General features: G+C 38.6%; 1 protein-coding gene across 1 annotated transcript in view; it reads right to left on the bottom strand.

Annotated features, from left to right (window-relative positions):
• PSPC1 (paraspeckle component 1) overlaps positions 1-14,785 on the bottom strand; it is a 79,186-nt gene extending 64,401 nt beyond the window's left edge. The window contains exons 1-2 of the mRNA XM_081815492.1: positions 14,231-14,785; positions 6,636-6,937 (exon numbers count right to left, since the gene is read on the bottom strand). Coding sequence (XP_081671618.1) covers positions 6,636-6,937; positions 14,231-14,596 — 668 coding nt within the window. The 5' untranslated portion in view covers positions 14,597-14,785. The remainder of the gene's footprint in view (positions 1-6,635; positions 6,938-14,230) is intronic.
• Positions 14,786-23,015: the final 8,230 nt, after the last annotated feature.

Raw genomic sequence — 23,015 nt, forward strand, 5'->3', positions numbered from 1 at the left:
ATCAAACAGCACCACATGCTACAGAAAAATCTTGCCTGCAAGGGAGACTATTCATGCGGCAAATTTCAATATCATCTTATTTTAAGAAATTGCCACAACCACCCCAACCTTCAGCAACCATCAACCAGTCAGTATTTTTTTAATTAAGGCATGCACTTTTTTTTAAACATAATGCTATTTCACACTTAATAAACTATAGTTTATAGGTGTAAATATAACTTGTATGTACTGGGAAACCAAAGAATTCATTTGACACACTTTACTGTGACATTCACTTTACAGCACTGGTCTAGATCTGAATCTGCGGTATCTCCAAGGTATGCCTATATTGAATAAATGTTAGATTTCTTCAGTATGACAATTATATTGTAACTTTTAAGAAAAATTTTTTTTTTTAAAGATTTTATTTATTTATTTATTTATTAGAGAGCGAGCGAGCGAGAAACAGCATGAGAGGGGGGAGGGTCAGAGGGAGAAGCGGGCTCCCCACCGAGCCGGGAGCCCGATGCGGGACTCGATCCCGGGACTCCAGGATCACGACCTGAGCCGAAGGCAGTCGCTCAACCGACTGAGCCACCCAGGTGCCTTAAGAAAATATTCTTAACAGATGCATATCAAGTACTGCATTCAGGGATAAAGTATGACATCTGTACCTGACTCTCAAAAGAATTAGCCAAAAAAACAAAAAATCCAAAACTGTATGTATATAGTGAAATAAAACGTGTCAAAATGCTAACAATTAGTGAATGTAGACACCATATACAGTAACATTAAAGGGCTGCTTTAAAGCGAAAATGTCTTTTTCTAACTAAAATTGAAACATACGGGGCACCTGGTGGCTGAGTTGGTTGAGCATCTGACTTCAGCTCCTGCCACGATCTCGGGGTTCTGGACTGAGCCCCATGTGGGGCTCTGCAATCAGCAGGGAGTCCGCTTCTCCCTCTCACTCAGTCCCTCTCCCCCGCTCGTGCATACTCTCTAAAATAAATAAAATCTTAAACAAAAAAAAATGAAATATACATTTTTCTGCTTCTTTCTACAGAAACAACCCCAACATCATTTTTAGGGTATCAGTTGGCAAATGGTAAAATCGCTGTATCTTGATTTATTTTTTTTTTTTTTTAAAGATTTTATTTATTTATTTGCGAGAGAGAGAATGAGAGACAGAGCATGAGAAGGAGGAAGGTCAGAGGGAGAAGCAGACTCCCTGCTGAGCAGGGAGCCCGATGCGGGACTCAATCCCGGGACGCCAGGACCATGACCTGAGCTGAAGGCAGTCGCTTAACCAACTGAGCCACCCAGGCGCCCTGTATCTTGATTTAATTTAACCTGTAATGGTCTTTAGGAAAAAGAAAAAAAAAACAGAACAGGGGTGCCTGGATGGCTCAGTCGGTTAAGCTGCTGCCTTCGGGTGGGGTCGTGGTCCCAAGGTCCTGAGATCGAGCCGCATATTGGGCTCCTTGCTCAGCGGGGAATGTGCTTCTCCCTCTGCCTTGTGCTCCCCGCCCCCACGTCAAATAATTAAAAAAAAAAACCTTTAAAGAAAAGAAAAACTAGAGAGAGAAATTTAAGTAGTGAGCAGCTAGCATTATGCCTACTCAATTCCTGTGTAGTTCTAAATCCCTATGATACCACTCCTATAAATCACTTGTATTATCCTTGATATCTGAGATTCAGTCAGTCTGTCAATAAATATCTGATTACCCAGAATGTACCAAGAAGACCGTAAGTGGGGGCTAGAGAATCAGAGTAAACACACCATCCCTGAAGTGTTCTAAAAGACCAAAACAAACAAAAAAGAATGAGTAAACAAATACTTTTAAGAGCTAAGAAGGAAAAACACAATGCTGTCAGAAAGAATTAACAGAGGGAGCCCACTTTAGATAAGGCAGTGAGAAAATTCCTCTACATGAAGTTACATTTCAGCTGATACCAACTATTCAAACAGGGAAAAGAGCATCCTGGGTTCCATTAAAAGGTTTAACTAAAAACAAAGTTTGGAGCAAGAATAGTCTATAAAAAATTCCACCTGTAGCACAAAATGAAAAGCAAGGGATACGATGTCAGACTAAAATCCACCATCCAGGGGCGCCTGGGTGGCTCAGTCGGTTAAGCGGCTGCCTTCGGCTCAGGTCATGATCCTGGGGTCCTGGGATCGAGCCCCACGTCCGGCTCCCTGCTCAGCGGAGAGCCTGCTTCTCCCTCTCCCTCTGCCTACTTGTGCTCTCTATCTCTGTCAAATAAATAAATAAAATCTTTAAAAATAAATAAATAAAATCCACCATTTATTAGTTGTGCAATTACAAATTACTTAACATCTCTCAGCCGGTTTTCTCCTCTGAAAAATGGAACAGTGCTATGAAAATCCACCATGCTTATGATTGTGAAGTATGACAGATAATACAATGTTCAACACCTTGTCCATTCCCTCAGAACTGTTTTTATATTATTCCAAAAGCTACCTGGAGGACATAAGTATTTCCCAATGCCTGCAGTGGAAAAAATACTAATCACATGCCTTGCCTATTGCTTTATTTCCTTCCTTCCTTCATTAAATAACTACTAGCTTACTTTGTGGCCAGGAATTACGAGACTACAGGTGCTAAGAGAGTATAATACTAAGCAAAGTAAGTCAGAGAAAGACAAATACCATATGATTTCACTCATATGTGGAATTTAAGAAACGAAACAAAAGGGAAAAAAAAGACAAACCAAAAAGCAGACTCTAACTACAGAGAACAAACAGATGGTTGGGGCGGGGGGTGTGAATGGGTGAAATAGGTTAAAGGGACTAAGAGCACACTTATTTTGATGAACACTGAGTAAGATACACAATTGTTGAATACTATACGGTACACATGAAACTAATATAACACTGTATGTTAACTATACTGGACTTAAAGTAAATTTAATTAAAAAAAAGAACACAGGTGCTAGGATTATAGTGTTGAACAAGACAAAAGCCCTTGCCCTCATGGAACTTACATTCTACTGCAGAGAAAGACATACAAATTAAAACAGTAAATGCTATGACAAAAAATAAATTGGGAGAGGAGAGTATCAGTGACGCTGCGGAGGGGATGACTATATGAAGATAAAACTACTTCTCTGAGAAGATAACATTTAGCAAAAGGTGAATAAAATGGAACAAGGCCTGTGATGTGGAGAGCAAGCATTCTCTAAGCAAAGGGAACAAGACCAAAAAGTCTCTGAAGGAACAAATTGGCAGTGCTGTAAAACAGATGTAACATGAATTACAGCTTTAGCATGAATGGTTAACAGTCCAAAACAAACTGAAAATGCTTTACAAATCACCAAACTAAGCTGTGGGGCCAAAAACAAGATGTTTTATATTGTTTGTATCCAGTCCCCCAAACCCTAAAATATTTTAATGATCCCAACCAATAATATAGCAAATGGAAACACTTTACTACTAACACAGATAAAAGGAATCAATACAATAATCAACTAAGGAACTTTTACACTAAATCCAGCGTAAAGACTAAGGATGAACATCAAGAACTTTGTCATGGGCAAATTGAAAGGAAAGGCATGTTAATATGGCAAGAGGTTTAATGACTATTATAATTATTTAAAGTATTTTTAAGTAAATGGAGAAATACGCCACATTCATGGAATGGAAAAGTCAGTATTGTGAAGATGTCAATATTCCCCAGAATGACCTATACACTCAAGGCAATTTCAATCAAAAGCCCAACAGAATTTTTTTAAATTGACAAGTTGATTTTAAAATCAGTAAAAATAGCGGTGCCTAGGTGGCTCAGTCATTAAGCGTCTGCCTTCGGCTCAGGTCATGATCCCAGGGTCCTGGGATCGAGCCCCGCATCAGGCTCCCTGCTTGGCGGGAAGCCTGCTTCTCCCTCTCCCACTCCCCCTGCTTGTGTTCCCTCTCTCACTGTGTCTCTCTCTGTCAAATAAATAAAAGCTTAAAAAAAAATTTTTTTTAAATAAAATAAAATCAGTAAAAATAATCTGAAACTAATGTAACATTGTACATTAACTATACTCAAATTGGGAAATAAACAGGTAGATAGATAAAATAAGTAAGGATATACAAAACAAGAATACCCAGAACAATTTTGAAAAAAGAAAAAAGTTAGGTGATACTACCTAATTTCAAACCTTAGCATAAAGTAATTAAGAAAGTACAGTACTGGTGTGGGGCACACCTGGCTGGCTCAGTCAGTAGAGCATACAACTCTTGATCTCAGAGTTGTAAATTTAAGCCCAATGTTGGGTGCAGAGATTACTTAAAAATAAAATCTTTAAGGGGCGCCTGGGTGGCTCAGTCGGTTAAGCATCTGCCTTCAGCTCAGGGGCTTCCTGCTCAGCAGGAGCCTGCTTCTCCCTCTCCATTCTGCCGCTCCCGACCCCCCCTCCCCCACCGTTCTACTCTCACATGCTCACTCTCTCTAATAATATCTAAAATAAAATAAAATAAAATCTTAAAAAAAAGTATTGGTGTAATAGACACGCAGATCAATGAAACAAAATATAGTGCAGATTTTTTTTGCCAAGATTTTTGATAAAGATAAAAGATAAAGGAGATATCATAATCTTTTCAATGACTGCTGCTGGAACAAATGGATATATGTATGGAAAAAAAACGAACTGTTATCTCACATCATGTTCAAAATGGAACACAGGTATAAATAAAAACGCTATAAAATGTCTCAGGAAAGCACAAGAAAAACTTTGCTACCTTGGGAAAGGCAAAAACTTCATAAAAGGATCCAAAAAGCACAAATCATAAAAGAAAAAAAATCATAAATTATACTTCACTTCTGCTTTCTGAAGAACACTATTAAGAAAATTAAAAAGCAAACCACAGACTGGGAGAAATCATCATAAAACAGACCTGTATCCAGATTTTTTTTTTTTTTTAAAGATTTTATTTATTTATTTGACAGAGAAAGACACAGCGAGAGAGGGAACACAAGCAGGGGGAGTGGGAGAGGGAGAAGCAGGCCTCCCGCCGAGCAGGAGCCCAATGTGGGGCTCGATCCCAGGACCCTGGGACCATGACCTGAGCTGGAGGCAGACGCTTAACGACTGAGCCACCCAGGCGCCCCTGTAGCCAGATGTTTTAATTCAGTAAGGCAAACCTCCCAATTAAAAAATAGGCAAAAAATTCCAACACTTCATAAAAGATATAAAAAGAGCCAAAAAGCACATGAAAAGATGCTAATCATTAGTAGTTAGGAAAATAAAATTTAAACTCACGATGAGACGCTCCTATCACTAGAACATCCAAAGACTAAAAATACCAAGTGTTGGTGAAGGTATGGAGCAACTAAACTAGAACTCTCCCACTCATCATTGCTGGTAGGAATGTGAAATGATACAATCATTTTGGAAAACAACTTGGCAGTTTCTTATAAAGTTGAAAATTCAGCCGTTTACCCCTAAATATCACCCAAGCCACATGAAAACATAATGTTCACAAGAAGCCTTTACACAAATGTTCATGGTAGTTTGATTCAAAATGGTCAACAGTTGGAAACAACTTGAACATTCACCCACCCTTAGATCACTGGGCAAACTGTGATTATGTCCATATGACGGAATAAAACTCAGCCATAAAAAGGAACAAAATACTGATACAATGGTATAGGTGAAATCTCATAAATTATTATGCTAAGCCAAAGAAATCAAACACAGGTGGCTCCTGGGTGGCTCGGTCAGTTAACTGTCTGCCTTCAGCTCAGATCGTGATCCCAGAGTCCCGGGATCGAGCCCGGAGTCAGGCTCCCTGCTCAGCTGGGAGTCTGCCTGTCCTTCTCCCTCTGCCCTGCTCATGCTCTCTCTGTCTCTCTAATAAATAAAATCTTAAAAAAAAAAAAAAAAAATCAAACACAAAAGAGTACATACTATTTCATTTATATGAAATAACTAGAAAAGACAAAACTAATTTACAGGAGTGCAGAAAGATCAATAGCTGTGTGTAGGACAGGGTTAAGGGGTGGAAAATAACTGCAAAAGAACACAAAGGAACTTGTTTGGATGATGAAAAAGTTCTCTATTTGATTGTGATTGTAAGTTACATAAGTACATTCACTTGTTAAAACTCATGGAGTTTTACATTTAAAATTGGGTGCATTTTAATTCATGAAAATTATGCATTTATCAATCTCATGAAGAGGCTGGGCATTTCTTTTAGCTGTATCTCTGCTGAAAGCATAGCAACAAAGCTTGATTCCCTTGAATTTCCAGAAATTCTGTAAACAACCTAACAATACATAATAAATCCAGTTCTGCTAAAACTAAAAAAAAAAAAAAAAAGCATTTAAAAAGTTGATTAAAATATCATTCAACCATTATTTAAATATAAAATTTTCCTTTGCATATAATAGACATTCAGTCAGCTGAATGAAAATCATAAAAGAATACATTTCTAAGATTCAAGTATGAATCAATACACTGAAGTGTGAAGTATGACTCCTGACTCCTGGAGATACACAAAAATTTCTTATTTATATTCAGTGAATATTTATTCAACACCTACTTACCATATGCCAAGACAGTATGAACTGTACAAGGAAAGACAGAAGTTCAGAACAGAGAGAAGCCCATTTGCAACTGCACAGAAGGATGATGAGATGTTTAAAACTTACGTTGTTAGCAAGAATGCCCCATCACCACATCTTTCCAGAGCCTTTCGTGCAGGAGGTTTTGCTGCAAATTCTACAAAACCTTTTCCTGTCGCTCTACCACGATCATCCACAACCACAACGGCTTTCTCTACAGGACCAAACTGGGAAAATGCTTGCTCTAGCAGCTCATTGGAAACAACCGGCGAAAGGTTCTTGACAGTTAGGGCTGCTCCATGTGTAGCAAAACGAATTCGGAGAGGTCTGCTCTTCAAAATGGTGCCATCCAGCTCTGCTTTTGCAATTTCAGCCAGTGTTCTGGATTCCTTTTTAGGAGGAAAAATCACTTTTTAAAGATGATAGTAACACAAATAATTTTAAATAGTGGTTTCTAGGGAGAAGAGCTGGGTAGCTTTTGGAAAATGACTGTTAGAGTCACTCTGTTTTTGTGTCATTCAATTTTGGTATCACATGCATTGTATTAATTATTCAAAAATAAGTATGTTTAAATACCCCAATGTCCCAAGTCATCACTAAAAGATTATCTATTCAGAAATTACCAGCTATTAAATATTCAAAGCAAGATCTTTTTTTAAAATCTCCTCCATATATTAAAAGAAAATCATACTTTTTGAGACCAAGCACCAGTTACTGGAAGCTATTATTGAAAACAGAATAATTTCCCATATATTCCATGTTTTTGATATTCATATCTTAATAAAACATCCCACCTCATCCCACCTCTCCAATGCCAGAAAAAAAACCCTTCTCTTTTTCTTTTTTATATCATCTATGAAAACTACTATCAGATGTTGTTAACCACTTCTGAAATACTTTCATGGGCTACACATTTCTCCATTATATTGAGAAGCAAACATGTACAATCATGGGCTGTTAAGAGTTCTCTCCGTCATAGAGAGAATCAAGTGCACACGCATTTATAAACTAGAAAATACATTCATTGCTGAAACCACTAGGTAACTTCCTACTTGAAGAATTCAAGAATATAGACATCTAAACATTATCAACAAACTGACAAGTTTAATACAGACATGTTCTTTTTCTTTGTGTTGTGAGAACTCTCCAGAGAGAACTGAAAGAAGTTTTATATGGATTTGTAAGAGAACAAATATACTGTCTTATGAAAAAAGTCTTAAGGTCACAATAGATCCTTATATAATCCCTAAAATATTCATGACATTTAAATTACTGCACTTATGCAAAAATCTATCTACAGAACTAATGTTACAAAGACAAATGAATCTAGGGCGCCTGGGTGGCTCAGTTGGTTGGGCGACTGCCTTCGGCTCAGGTCATGATCCTGGAGTCCCTGGATCGAGTCCCGCATCGGGCTCCCTGCTTGGCGGGGAGTCTGCTTCTCCCTCTGACCCTCTCCCCTCTCATGTACTCACTCTCTCTCATTCTCTCTCTCTCAAATAAATAAATAAAATCTTTAAAAAAAAAAAAAAAAGACAAATGAATCTAACCTTTTTACAGATTTTCAAAATAGCTATCTTTAAAAATTACTCTTGGGGTGCCTAACCGGCTAAGTCAGTAAAACATGTGACTTGATCTCAGAGTTGTAAATTCAAGCCCCAGCTTGGGTACAGAGATTACTTAAAAATAAAATCTCAAAAATAAATAAGTAAATAAAACTTACTCTTAAATTTTTTTTAAATTATTCTTAAAAGTATCTGCAAGCATTCAATAAATATCTAACAAGGGACAGGTACTTTGTACCTAGTATGTCATATAATCCAACAACTCTGAGAGGTAGATTTTAAAATGCTGTTGGGTATAACTGGGAATGGGAAGAGGAATGAGGAAATTTCATGGGGGTGATGATAGTGTTCTGTATCTTGATAGGAATCTGAATTAAACAAATGTTATTCGTCTAAAATCACCAAACTGTACACTTATAATTTGTGCATTTTGCTGTATGCAGATTTCAAATACCTCAAAAAATAATACTGGACTCTAGTTAATGACAAGCATGCCAGAGTGTTCAAAAAGTCAAGAACTGATGATGGGCAGAGACAGAGATGAACAGATAAGTGAAAAAAACATATATAACAAAACTTAGACAATCTAGATAGATGTTCATTGCTATATATCTGAAATTTTTTCAGAGTAAATGTTTAAGGGTAGGAGGATAAAGAAAACCGGTGAGGACTTTCTAAAACTGAAGAGTGGTGGGGCGCCTGGCTGGCTCAGTTGGTAAAGCGTGTCACTCTGGATCTCGGGGTTGTGAATTCAACCCCCACACTGGGAGTAGAGATTACTTAAAAATAAAATCTTGGGCGCCTGGGTGGCTCAGTTGGTTGGGCGACTGCCTTCGGCTCAGGTCATGATCCTGGAGTCCCGGGATCGAGTCCCGCATCGGGCTCCCTGCTCAGCTGGGGGTCTGCTTCTCCCTCTGACCCTCTTCCCTCTCGTGCTCTCTGTCTCTCATTCTCTCTCTCAAATAAATAAATAAAATCTTTAAAAAAAAAATTTAAAAAATAAAAAATAAAATAAAATCTTAAGAAAATAATAAATAAATGAAATAAAACTGAAGAGTGCTTCCAGAGGGCATCTCCTGTTCAGATTCAGTCACGTATATTCACAACATCACATATTTTTCCCCCAAGGGAAGTAGGAAATCCCAATTTTTATGTTAAATCAAGTAATTTTTTTTACAGTTGGCAATGAATTCAATTTTTAGTATTTCTGGGCCAAATAAAATGTTTATGCTGTCAGGAATTTTCAATACCATATCCTTCTTCAAAGCTTGTACTTTTCATGGTTTTAAATAATTCTACATCAGGGTTTCTTAACTTTAGCACTCTTGACATTATGGGCAAGATAATTCCTATTGTGGGGGGCTGTCCTGTGCATTATAGGAGATTTAAGCCAGTAGAACCACCCCCACTTTTGACAATGAAAAATGTCTCGAGACATTGTCAAATGTCCCCTGGGAAGCAAAACCACCCCATTTAAGAACCACTGCTGTAAATGTGTACTACTGTTATCTGTAAAATCAATTAAAATTATGTGTTTGAAATGATTCTTTACTTCATGCCGCAGAATAACGATAACAAGGTAACTTTTACTAAGTAGGTACTATATGCTAGCCATCATTTTATATAAATATACATATATATATCTATATAAATACACACACACACACATTAGCTTTCATTATCCTCATCAACAATCTTACAAAGTGGGTTGTTACTATCCCCACTTCACATATGGGGAAATAAGCCTAGACAGGTTGAAGTAACTCGCCCCCAGATCTATACAGAATTCATAATCTCTACCAATACATCATAAGTCCCTCCTTCCAGCTAGTGTCCCTGCATCACTCTGCATAAAAAGTAAAACTATAGGCTTTTAACTTAAAGGAATACAAAAAATAACAAGAAACTAAGTGACTACCCCAAGATAGAGACCACTTGAATTAGGATCTCATGATGTCCATTGGACCCTTTCGAAAGGCTCTTTCAAAGCACCTGATCTTTTCTCACTGTTCGCTAGTGGTTAAAACTGACCACTGCAAGAGTACTAAATTAATTAAGTACAAGGAAATCCACTGATGCAAAATGGAAATAGCCTTCAAGTCAAGCAACAGAGAGTTGACTGGGTAACTAGCAGTCCATTCACACTGTGAAATACAATATGGTCATTAAAAATCAATCTAATGATATGAAAAGATATCAAAGAGATATTAAATGAAAACCTCAAATCACAAAATGTGTACAGTATGGTTTGCTATGGAAAAATCACACCAAGTTTAACAGTGATTACATTTAATATGTTAGGGGGCAATCTTTCACTAGAATTAAAATTGTAATACGAAAATTACCTGAACTAAAAGAGCACTTTAAATTATATGCTGGACAGGCCCACTAAGGAGATTCTACAACATCTTTTTCAGTATTTGACATTCCATTAAGAAGAACACAGCATTGGGGCACCTGGGTGGCTCAGTCGTTAAGCGTCTGCCTTCGGCTCAGGCCATGATCCCAGGGTGCTGGGGTCGAGCCCCGCATCGGGCTCCCTGCTCGGCGGGAAGCCTGCTTCTCCCTCTCCCACTCCCCCTGCTTGTGTTCCCTCTCTCGCTGTGTCTCTCTCTGGCAAATAAATAGATAAAATCTTTGGGCGCCTGGGTGGCTCAGTTGGTTAAGCGACTGCCTTCGGCTCAGGTCATGATCCTGGAGTCCAGGGATCGAGTCCCGCATCGGGCTCCCTGCTCGGCAGGGAGCCTGCTTCTCCCTCTGACCCTTCTCCCTGTCATGTGCTCTCTGTCTCTCTCATTCTCTCTGTCTCAAATAAATAAATAAAATCTTTAAAAAAAAAAAAAATAGATAAAATCTTTAAAAAAAAAAAAAAAGCACACAGCATTTCATTATTAAAAACAAAAAAACACAAGGGGAGAGGGTTTAGTTCCCAAAGGCTAAATTAATGTAAATTCGGTTGATTTGTAACTCTTTAATTACAAGAGTGGTTCTCAAACCTTAGCAAGCATAAAAATAACATGGAGGGCTAATTAAAACCCAAGACTATTGAGCCCCAACCCCACAATTTCTGATTCAGTACATCTAATCTAGGGTGGGTCTTAGAATTTGCATTTCTAACAAATTCTCAGTTAACAATTTTTGAGATGGTCTAGGGTCAGTCAGCATTGCTAGCATGAGTGGTAGGGAAAATAAAATAAGTGGCCATCGGCGTACACTAGAGAGAAATGTGAATCTGCTGGAAAGGAACCACAGTTTTGTGAATCACCGCTTCAGAAGTCTAGTTTACTAAAGCTAAAAAAGTAGGGGAGGAGGGAGATAAAAGCAGAAACAGAGTTCAGGTCAAACTTATACCAGTTTTAACTATATTTAACTAGCTTTAAAATGCACCACTGGGACTTCTGGCTGCTCAGTCTGAGAAGCATATGGCTCTTAATCTCAGGGTCGTCAGTTCGAGCCCCTGACTGGGTATAGAGATTACTTAAATAAACTTTTTTAAAAATGCACTACAAGTTCTCAGTTAATTTAGCCAATCTAATGTCAGTAACCACTCAAAACCTAAAAAAGAAGCTTTTGGGTCTAAAATTCCACAAAATGTACCTAAATTAAACACAGTCTATTTCAACCCTAATGTACCGTGGATTTACAACATGGATTAGGACCTTATAAGGAAACGCCGCTTCAATTCTTTTTCCTCACCATTACATACTAGCAATGCTGACCCTACACCATCTCCAAAATGTCTCACCTCATCAATTAACTGGAAAACTACAACCACCACTGTAAAAAATTTATTTAATTTTAAAGATTAACTGAACAAATAAAAAGTATTTCTAAAAATAGAAATCAAATAAAATTACACCACTATTATAGGGCCACTACACCACCACTACATACTATAGCCACTACACCATTACTTACATTCAAATCAGGTATACACTATATGATTTTCCTAGGTAGAAAAAGATATGTAAGAGCTCAGAAATATTTAAGGCTTTTAAATGTACCTGTTAATCATAGAGCTCAGATTAAACAGTAAAGTTATCCATAAAGCCAAATCTTGTAAGCTAAATTCTAATTTCCCACTGACATATTTTTAACATTCCTACACAAAAAATACAGCATGATAGGTTTGGAGGAGCATATCCCAAAGGAGCAGACAAGGGCCTTCTCATCTCCCCATTTCATAATCCCATAGACTTTTTTTTAAAAGAAACTAAAAGCAAATATCCACTAGCCACGTATGGCTATTTAAATTTAAGAATAAGTAAAATTTAAAGTTTAAATCCTCCAGCACAATTGCTACATTTCAAGTGCTCAACAGTCACATATGGCTAGTAGCTACTACATTGGACAGCACATACACATAGCATTTCCAACACTGCAGAAATTCTATTGGACAAGGCTAATACATTAAAGGAAAAAAAGGGTTATCAGTAGCTTTAAAGATAGAAGGAAAAATATTTTTCCATGTCAAAATGTTTACTATTGGCTTATTTTTTAAGTGTAAGGCTTCCCAAACAATAGGAAATGCAGTCCTACCATTCTTCCTCCAGAATGTCAACTTTAGAACAGACCAACAGGGTGCCAGAGGCTAAAGAGTATGAAAATGTTAAATAACATCTTTGTAAAGTTTACTAAAAATTGCCTAAAACACCTCATTGTAGAAACCTAAGTTCCTTTAACATAACTTTTGGAATTGTATTAAAAATAATTTTACCAAATGACAGACTGTTTCTCTAACGTCCAAAAGATTATTTATAATTTTATGTTCAAAATGCACTGATTACTTAACTTCAATTTTAAGGAAATTTCCAGATCTTAATACCCTATGAAGATTTACCCTTCTCTTGAAGCCATTTAGATTTTAAATGTTCAAATGTTCTCCCTAAAAAATACAATGTCATTAAATTACAATCAATTCTATCTACATATTAAAATTTTGCCTTGGCCAATCATGAAGAGAACCCGATTTTCAATGTTACAACTCCAATAAGAAAGCTTCCACAAACTGCCATGCACATAAAATTTGAGGGTCAAACTAGAAAGGCAACACAACACAAATAAGCCCTTGTGTAAAAATGTCTCCAAGAAAAATATTTTGTTGGAAAAAAAATCCAGCATCTAAATACGAATTACAATAAAGCTGTATAACTGACACTGATGGAATTCACCACAAAGCACATAGGAAAACCGAATAAAGTAGATATTTTGGCCTGTAAGAGTAAACCCCCGCTGTTTAAATTAAAATAAAAAATGTAAGGGAGGCACAATTTTTGCATGTTATTGGAAAACTTTTAAGACTTAGACTAAAAAGTAAAATGTATACTCTCCTAGCATTAAAATGTGCACGTAAAATATAGAACAGTATGTAATTCATACCCCCCCCCCCGCAAAAACGTGGAAACGTCCAGAATGTTTAGGAAGAGAGCATCCTACACTAGATACGTAACAATTCAACACCGTCCCAATATTGCAGAGTTTAAGAACTAGGCAGTTTAAAGGTGGGCTGCGCTGAGGTGGAGGAGAAACAAAATGGTTTACCGTTAAACATGCAAGTCTGGTTGCAATCAAGGAGATGATTTGGAAAATTTTTAAGAAGCGAGTCCGCCGGTTGGTCCTCCTTGCCCAATGAAATTTCTGGTAAGACCGAAGCTTCCGTTCCAAATTCGTATCTAATTCATTTCCCTTAACACAATTGTGCCTGCAAGAAGTCTCACCCCAAAACGTTCCTGACCCTTGTCGGAATCAGAGAACTTAAACCCATTGGGCCGGGTTAGCCGTAGCCTATGTAGCGCGGGGCAAGCGAAGCCGGACGCGCGCAGAGCAGAAAACGCTGGCGACAGCAACCACGGAGCGACGGGAAACCGAGCCGGCTAATCGGAAATACCGGGCTAAAACGCCGCTCTGGGTGAAAGGACAATCCAGCGCGGCGGGAAAGATAAGGGCGGGAGGCGCCGCGATTTTCACAGGCCACAGCAAAGGCCGCAGCTGGGACAAGGGCTTTCTCCAAGGCGGCTGAGGAACGTGGACCGCTGCCGGCGGCGCCCGGCTCCTCGCAGGGGCCTCCCTTCACGACCCCTTCCCCTCACACCCCCGCCAGCCAGGTCCGACACTCACCAAACGGATGAAGCCAAAGCCACGGTCCCGATTGATGAAGACCTCGCTGGGCTCGCCGTAGCGCTCGAAGAGCCTCTTGAAGTCCTCCTCCGTGATGTCTGTGGGCAGGTTCCCCACGAAGAGGCGACAGCGTTGCGTGTACGTCTTTTCGCCCGGCTTGAGGAAGCTCTTGATGTCAATGGTGAATCCCATCTCTTCATCGGGGTGGTCCTCCGGGGGTACGGGGGCAGGTGGCGCCGGCTCCCCCGCTAGCGCGAGGGCCATGGCGGCCGCCGGCTCGCTCTCGCCTGCCGCGGACTCAAGAGCTCGAAGGCGGGCCGGGTTTTTCTCAATGCGTACTTGCTTCAGGTTTCCTCTTAGCATCATCTTAGTGAGTTGACTTCAGATACTGGATATAATTCTAGAGCTATAGCGTATCTCTGTATATACCTAGAGAAACGGAATATAGAAGGAAAAAGTCAGAGAAGACAGCTAGGTCGCCTAGCGCGCTGCCCCGCCTAGTAGGACTCACGGCCCGGGTAGCTGCACGTTCAAAATGGCGCTGCCACCAGCCGCAGTTACAAGAAGAGACGCCAGCTGTAAGCCCCGCCCCTCCGCAAAGGCCGGCGCCTGAGCCACCGCGCCTGCGCATTATTGGCGCCAACGGCACGATAACTAGCATGCGCATGAGCACAATATTAAATGCGCTGTGGAGCCAAGTCACCTTCTAGGCTTCGCGAAATGCGGTTTCCCATCCTTCTAAATTAGCAGAGTGTTGGGTTGCGCTTGTGAGAAAAATTGTGTTATGTGTGCATCCAGCGTGTGAAAACACAATGATTTGGGGAATATCTATATTCTTTTAAATATCCAGCTCAATTCTCAATGACTATGGAAAAATGAAAACTTGCAGATTTTATGCATAGCATTGAATAAGATATTTCCCAGTAATTGGAACACGTAAAAACATTTATTTCTGCCCGTTTCAACAGCAGGGTTTTTATTATATTTACTGATATAATCCTGTTCTATAAAATAATTATGCTGTTGATTATTCGCCTCGGAGAAGGACTCCATGAAATAGCTTATGAAATTCTGAACTCCTATGGACCATACTCCATAACACAGGTCAACAAATATTTTCTGTAAAGGGCCAGATTGCAAATATTTTAATATTTGTGAGCCATACAGTGTCTGCCAAACTACTCAGGTCTGCTCAGTACCTTTCCTGGGACATGGGCAGGCACTCTTCAGTGAGTGTTAGAAAGAAATGAATTCACTCTCTGCAAAACATTTTAGTAGTTTCTCATGAGGTTAAACATATGCTCACTTAAGAAGAGCAATCCCACTCCTAATTACCCAAGTGAAGTGAAAACTTGTGTTCACAGAAAAAATATATGCAAATGTTTATAGGGGCTTTCTTTGTAATCAACAAAAACTGGAAACAATCCAAATGTCCAACTAGTGATAGGTAAACAGTGTGACATTCATATAATAAAATACGCTTAGCAATAAAAAGGAATGCACTACAGAACACAGATCAGTGGCCGCCAGGAGCTGGGGGTGGGGTGACTACACAGAGACACAGGGAAATGTTTGGAATGATGAAACTATATTCTGAATGAGGTGGTGGCTACACAATTGTATGTGTTTGTCAAAACTTGGTAAACTGTGCACTAAAAGGGTCAGTATTACTGTTTGTAAATTATGCCTTAAAAATTTTTAAACTATGCAAGAATTTAAAAATAAAATACCATCAAGACTAATCCCTATTTACCTTAGTTACCATTCAAATTCTAATCACCCAGACTCTAATCCCCAGAGAGTTCTGTAAATTCCTGAGTCTGACCCACTTCCCCACACCCCTCTCAGTTGCTCTAAAGCCTTCTACTAAGTGCTTGGAAACTCACTCTCTGTCATCAGCAGAATCCCCTATCTTTAATTTTTTCTCTGAACATCTTCACTTTCCTGCTTTAACTGGAATATTGTTTTCCTCTGAAGATTGCTTCCCCAACAGCCCTCCCTAGAGGTGGACATTTTTCCTACATCCCATGTGTCACTAGACTTAAGGATGAGACAGAGACATTCTCCGTGATCCCTTGCAAGTTGAAGAATATTTCCCCTCTCCTTCAGCAAAAATCCCAGCTCCAAAATTCTCGTGCCAATATAAACATGAGCTTATGCTCCCTCTCCTGCTCTCCCTCTTCTTTACTCTTCCTTCTCCACCCCCCGTAATAACTTTTTCACCACTCTTTAAATTTACAACCACAAATGTGTGGTAGGACCTCAGCCCCTACTTATTTCTCTCACCTAACAATTTCAGACTATTTTCTCTCTCCTCAAACCAACACTCCCCCCACCTCATTCATAGCCAATAATGTCAGTTTTTATTGACTTCACTGAAGAAAAAGACACAATCAGAATAAAATTGCCTCACTCGATCAGCACCAAATCAACTAACCTAATACCATATGTAGCCTTCCCTCCTGTTACAAGAATGAATTGCCAGTGATCCCCTCTAAGGCCAACCCCCTGGATAGCATCTTCTTTCCAAGCACTTTGCTTCTGCAGTTAACTAGTCATCTTCCCAAGTGGTCGGTCCCTTGATCTGTACTCAACTATATCCATGTGCAAAACAAAACAAACTGCTGACGAAACTGTCACTTTAAAAAAAAAAAAAAAGGAAAGAAAAAAAACCCTTCCTAGACCAATGTTGTCCTTTAGCTATTTCTTTACTAGAAAGAGAGAAACAGAGCAGAAGAATTGTCTATATTTTCTGTCTCTATTTGCTCATTTGATATCTCCTTAAGCCACATTAATCAGATGTCTATCCCCACATTCCATTCCTCTGAAACCTCTCTTGGCACAATGGGTGACTCTACTTTACCAGGTGCAACAGTCAAATCTCAGACTTTTCAGCAGCATTTGACATTGTAGACCCGTGCCTGAGTTTCACAATGTATAATTTGGGAATAATACCTACTTAACAGTTATTGTGCATAGTAAATGAATTACAGTATAATCTTTGGAAAATATTCTGATACCATAAGTGTTATTATTGGTCACTTTTCTCCTAACTTCTGGAAACACTATTCTGTCTTCTATACTATCATATTCTCCTGGTGTTCTTACACCTCACTAGCCACTCCTCAGTCATTATCCTTCTTAAGAATCCTAAGTATGTTGGAGAGCCACAAGTTTAAGTCCTTCTCTCTTCTTTAGCTACGTTCATTCCCTAGGTCAGACCATCCACATCATGGTACCTCAGAAGCATTACAGCATGTTTTCTAAACCTCAATACTATTTGCATTTTGGACCAAATAATTATTTGTTGTGAGGGAATGTTTAGCAGCATGACTGGCTTCTACCAACTAGATGCCAGTAGCACCTTGCTCCAGGTTGTGGCAAAGCAAAACCTGCCAGGCATTATTCTAATTGTGTTACACTTATTAACTCATTAATCTTCATAACAACACATTTATTTACTTATTTACTTATTTTAAGATTTTATTTGTCAGAGAGAGGGCGGAGAGAGGGCACACAAGCAGGGGGAGCAGAGGTAGAGGGAGAAGCAGGCTCCCTACGGGGCAAGGAGCCCGACATGGGACTCAATCCCAGGACCCTGGGATCATGACCTGAGCCAAAGGCAGACGCTTAACTGACTGAGCCACCCAGGAGTCCCTACTGTTGTCACTTCTAAACTTTATTTTTTAGGGCAGTTTAGATTCACATCAAAATTAAGAGCATGTTACAGAGATTTCCCATATATTCCCTGCTCCTACATATGCACAATCTTCCCCATTATGAACATAACCCACAAGAATGATACATCTGTTACAGTTGATGAACCTATATTGTCACGTCATGATCACACAGAGTCCAATAGGATTCACTCAGTGGTGTATATTCTATGGGTCTGGAAAAATTTATGATGACATGTATCCACCATTATAGTATTATACAGAGTGCTTTCTCTTAAGATTGTATTTATTTGAGAGAGAGACAGAGAGAGCACAAGCAAGGGGAGGGGCAGAGGGAGAGGAAGAGGGACAAAGCAGACTCCCTACTGAGCGGGAAGCAGGAACCTGAGATCATGACCTGAGCAAAGTCAGACACTTAACCGACTGAGCCACCCAGGGGCCCCTATACAGAGTACTTTCACTGCCCTAAAACTCCTCTGTGCTCCACCTGTTCATCCCTCTCCCCATCCAACCTCTGGAGATCACTGATGTTTTTGTCTCCATAGTTTTACCTTTTCTAGAATGTCATATAATTGGAATCATATAGTGTGTAGCCTTTTTAGACTGTCTTCTTTCACTTAGTAATATGCATTTAAGATTCCCCTATGTCTTTTCATGGCTCAGTAGCTCATTTCTTTGTAATACTGAATAATATTCCATTGTCTGGATGTAGCACAGTCAATTTATCCATTCACTTACTGAAGGACATCTTGGTTGTTTCCAAGTTTGGCAATTATGAATGAAGCTGCTATAACATGTGTGTGCAAGTTTTTGTATGGATATAAGTTTTCAACTCCTTTGGGTAAATAGCTAGCAGTGAGATAGCTGGGTCTTACGGTAAGAGTATGTTTAGCATTTGAGAAACTGTCAAACTGTCTTCCAAAGTGGCTATACCACTTTGCATTCCCACCAGCAATGAATGACTGTTCCTGTTGCTCCACATCTTTACCAGCATTTGGTGGTGTCAGTGTTCTAGATTCTGACCATTCTGTTACGGGTATAGTGGTATCTCATTTTTGTTTTAGTTTACATTTCACTGATAATATACCATATGGAACATCTTTTCTTATGCTCATTTGCCATTTATATATCTTTTCTGAGGTGTCTGTTAAGGCCATTGGCCCATTTCTTAATCAGATTGCTACTGTTGAGTTTTAAGAGTTGTTTGTATACTTTGGATAACAGTCCTTTAACAGATATGTCTTTGGCAAATATTTTCTTGCAACCTATGAGCTTGTCTTTTTATTCTCATGACAGTGTCTTTTACAGAGCAGAAGTTTTTCATTTTAATGAAGTTCAGCTTATCAGTTCTTTCTTTCATAATTCATATCTATAGTGTTATATCTAAAAAGTCATCACCATGGGATGTCTGGGTGGCTCAGTCGATTGAATGTCTGCCTTCGGCTCGGGTCATGATCCCAGGGTCCTGGGATCCAGTCCCATATCCAGCTCCTTGCTCAGCAGGGAATCTGCTTCTTGCTCTGCCTGCTGCTCCCCCTGCTTGTGTTCTCTCTCTGACAAATAAATAAAATCTTTAATAAATAAATAAATAGTCATCACCTGGGACACATTGGTGCCTCAGTCAGTTGAGCGTCTGCCTTTGGCTCAGGTCATGATCCTAGGGTCCTGGGTTTGGGCTCCCTGCTCAGTGGGGAACCTGGTTCTCCCTCTCCCTCTGCTGCTCCCCTTGCTTGTGCTTGCTCTCACTCTCTGTCAAATGAATACATAAAATAAAAAGTCATCACCAAACCAAAAGTCATTTAAATTTTTTTCAATTTTTCTTCTAGGATTTTTAAAGTTTTGTGTTTTACATTTAGGTCTATGATCCATTTTGAGTTAATTTCTGTGAAGGTTATTAGTTTTGTGTACAGATTCTCTCTCTCTCTTTTTTAATATGTGATTGTCCAGTTGTTCCAGCACCATTTATTGAAAAGACAGTCTTGTTCCATCATATTGCCTTTGTTCTTTGCCAAAGATCAGTTGATCTATATTTATGATGGTCTATTTCTGGACTCTCTATTCTGTTTCATTGATATATTTGTCTATTCTTTCTCTAATACAGTATTGTTTTGATTAGTGTAACTTTATAGTAAGTCTTAAAGTTGGGTAGCATTAGCCCTCCAACTTTGTTATTTGCCTTCAGTATTGTGTTGGCTACTCTGGGTCTTTTTCCTCTCCATATAAACTTAAGAAGCAGTTTGTCCATATCAAAAATACAATTTGCTGGGATTTTGATTGGGATTGCATTGAATCCATAGATCAAATTGGAAAGAACTGACATCTTGACAATATTGTCTTACTATCCATGAACATGAAATATTTCTCCATATATTTAGTTCTTCTTTGATTTCATTTATCAGAGATTTGTAGTTTTCCTCATATAGATCTTAAAATTTATTGCATTTATATCTAAATATTTCATCTTTTGGGGAGCTAATGTAAATAGTATTGTATTTTTTTTAAAGATTTTATTTATTTATCTGAGAGAGTGAGTATGTGAGAGATAGCACGAACAGGGTGGGGGAGGACAGAGGGAGAGGGACAAGCAGACTCCCCGCTGAGCAGGGAGCCTAACGTGAGACTCAATCCCGGGACCCTGGGACCACAACCTGAGCTGAAGGCAGACTACCCAACTGACTGAGTCACCCAGGCTCCTGGTATTGTATTTTTTTATTTCAAATTCCACTTGATCATTCTGATATATAAAAAAATAATTGACTTTTGAAAGTTAACCTTATATCCTACAACCTTGCTATAATGCTTATTAGTTTTTTGTCAATTCTTTCAAATTTTCTACATACACAATCATATCATCTGCATACAAAGACAGTTTTATTTCTTCTTTCCCAATCTCCATAACTTGTATTTACTTTTCCTATCTTATTGCATTATCTAGGATTTCTAGAACAATGTTGAATGGCAGTGGAGAGAGAGGATGTCCTTGCCTTGTTCCTGATCTTACCAGGAGAGCTTTGAGTTTCTTACCATAAAGTATGATGTTAGCTATAGGTTTCTTGTGGATATTCTTTATCACGTTGAGGAGGTTACCATCAATTACTAGTTTACTGAGAGTTTTTATGATAAATGAGTGCTGGATTTTGTCAAATAATTTTTTCTGCATCTATTGATAAGACCATGTGATTTTTCTTCTTTGGACTTTTGATGTGATGAAATATATTAATTGATTTTTGTTTTTGTTTTTTTATTTTTTTACATTTTTTTTTTAAGATTTTATTTATCTATTTGACAGAGAGAGACACAGCGAGAGAAGGAACACAAGCAGGGGCAGTGGGAGAGGGAGAAGCAGGCTCCCTGCCAAGCAGAGAACCTGATGCAGGGCTCGATCCCAGGACCCTGGGATCATGACCTGAACCGAAGGCAGACGCTTAATGACTGAGCCACCCAGGCACCCCTAATTGATTTTTGAATGTTGAACCAGTCTTGCAAACCTGAGATAAACCCACTTGATTGTGGTATACCATTTGTTTTACCTATTGTTAGATTAAATTTGATAATATTTATTGAGAATGTTTGCATCTATGTTCCTGTAAATTATTGGTTTGTAGTGGTCTTTTTTCTTTTTCTCCTTGCAATGTCTTTGTCTAGTTTGAGAATTAAGGTAATGCAGGCCTCATAGAATGAGTCAGGAAGAATTTCTTCTGCTTCTACTCTCTGAAAGGGATGATAAGAGAATTGGTATAACTTATTTCTTAAATATATAGTAGAATTCACCAGTGAACCCAACTGGGACTAGTGCTTTCTGTTTTGGAAGGTTATTAACTATTGATTAATTTCTTTAAAAGATACAGGCTTATTCAGATTGTCTATTCATATTTCTGTGATTTGGGGCAGACTGTGTCTTTCCAGAAATTAGTTCATTTCATCTAGACTATCAACTATGTGGGCATAGAGTGGTTCACAGTATATCTTCATTATCCTTTTAATATCCATGGGATCTGTAATGTTGTCCCCTCTTTCATTTCTGATATTAGTAATTTGTATCTTTTCTCTTTTTTCTTAGCTTGGCTAGAGGCTTATTGATTTGTTTGATCTTTTCAATGAACTAATTTTTGGTTTTATTGATTTTCTCTAATATCTGCTTTTCAATTTAATTGACTTCTACTCTAAATCTTATTATTTCTTTTCTTCTGCTAACTTAGGATTTAATTTGCTTTTGTCTTTCTAGTTTTCTTTCTTTTTTTTTTTTATTAAAAGATTTTCTTTCTTTTTTTTTTTAAGATTTTTTTTTAAATTTATTTGCGAGAGAGAGAATGAGAGACAGAGAGCATGAGAGGGAGGAGGGTCAGAGGGAGAAGCAGACTCCCTGCTGAGCAGGGAGCCTGATGTGGGACTCGATCCCGGGACTCCAGGATCATGACCTGAGCTGAAGGCAGTCGCTTAACCAACTGAGCCACCCAGGCGCCCTGTCTTTCTAGTTTTCTAACATGGAAACTTAGATGATTGATATTAGATTTTTTAAATTTATGCATTCAACACTATAAATGTTTCTCTAAGCATTGTTTCTGCTGCATCCCAGAAATTTGGTAAGTTGCATTTTCATTTTCCCTTAGTTCAAAATATTTTTAAATTTCTCTTGAGATTTCTTCTTTCACCCACATGTTATTTAGAAGTATACTATTTAATCTCCATGTATTTTAGGAATTCCCAGTTATCTTCTTGTTATTGATTTCTAGGTTAATTCTAGAAAATCCCAAAGAGGCTCCACCTCAAGCACGGAGCCTGACACATGGCTTGATCTCACAACCCTGAGATCATGACCTGAGCTGAAATCAAGAGTCAGACACTCAACTGACTGAGCCACCCAGGCACCCCACAGTCCATGTGATCTTGAGGAGAATGTGTATTCTGCTATTGTTGGACAGAGTAGTCTATTAATGTCAATTATATCCAGTTGAATGATGGCATTGTTAAGTTCAACTATGTTCTTACTGATTTTCTCCCTGCTGGATCCATCCATTTCTGATAAAAGTGTTGAAATTTCCAACTGTAATTGTGGATTCATCTATTTCACCATGGAGTTCTATCCATCATGTATTTTGATGCTCTGT

The sequence above is a fragment of the Leptonychotes weddellii genome, chromosome 3, assembly GCF_054177405.1.
Source record: "Leptonychotes weddellii isolate Sample4059 chromosome 3, ASM5417740v2, whole genome shotgun sequence".
Lineage (NCBI taxonomy): Eukaryota > Metazoa > Chordata > Mammalia > Carnivora > Phocidae > Leptonychotes > Leptonychotes weddellii.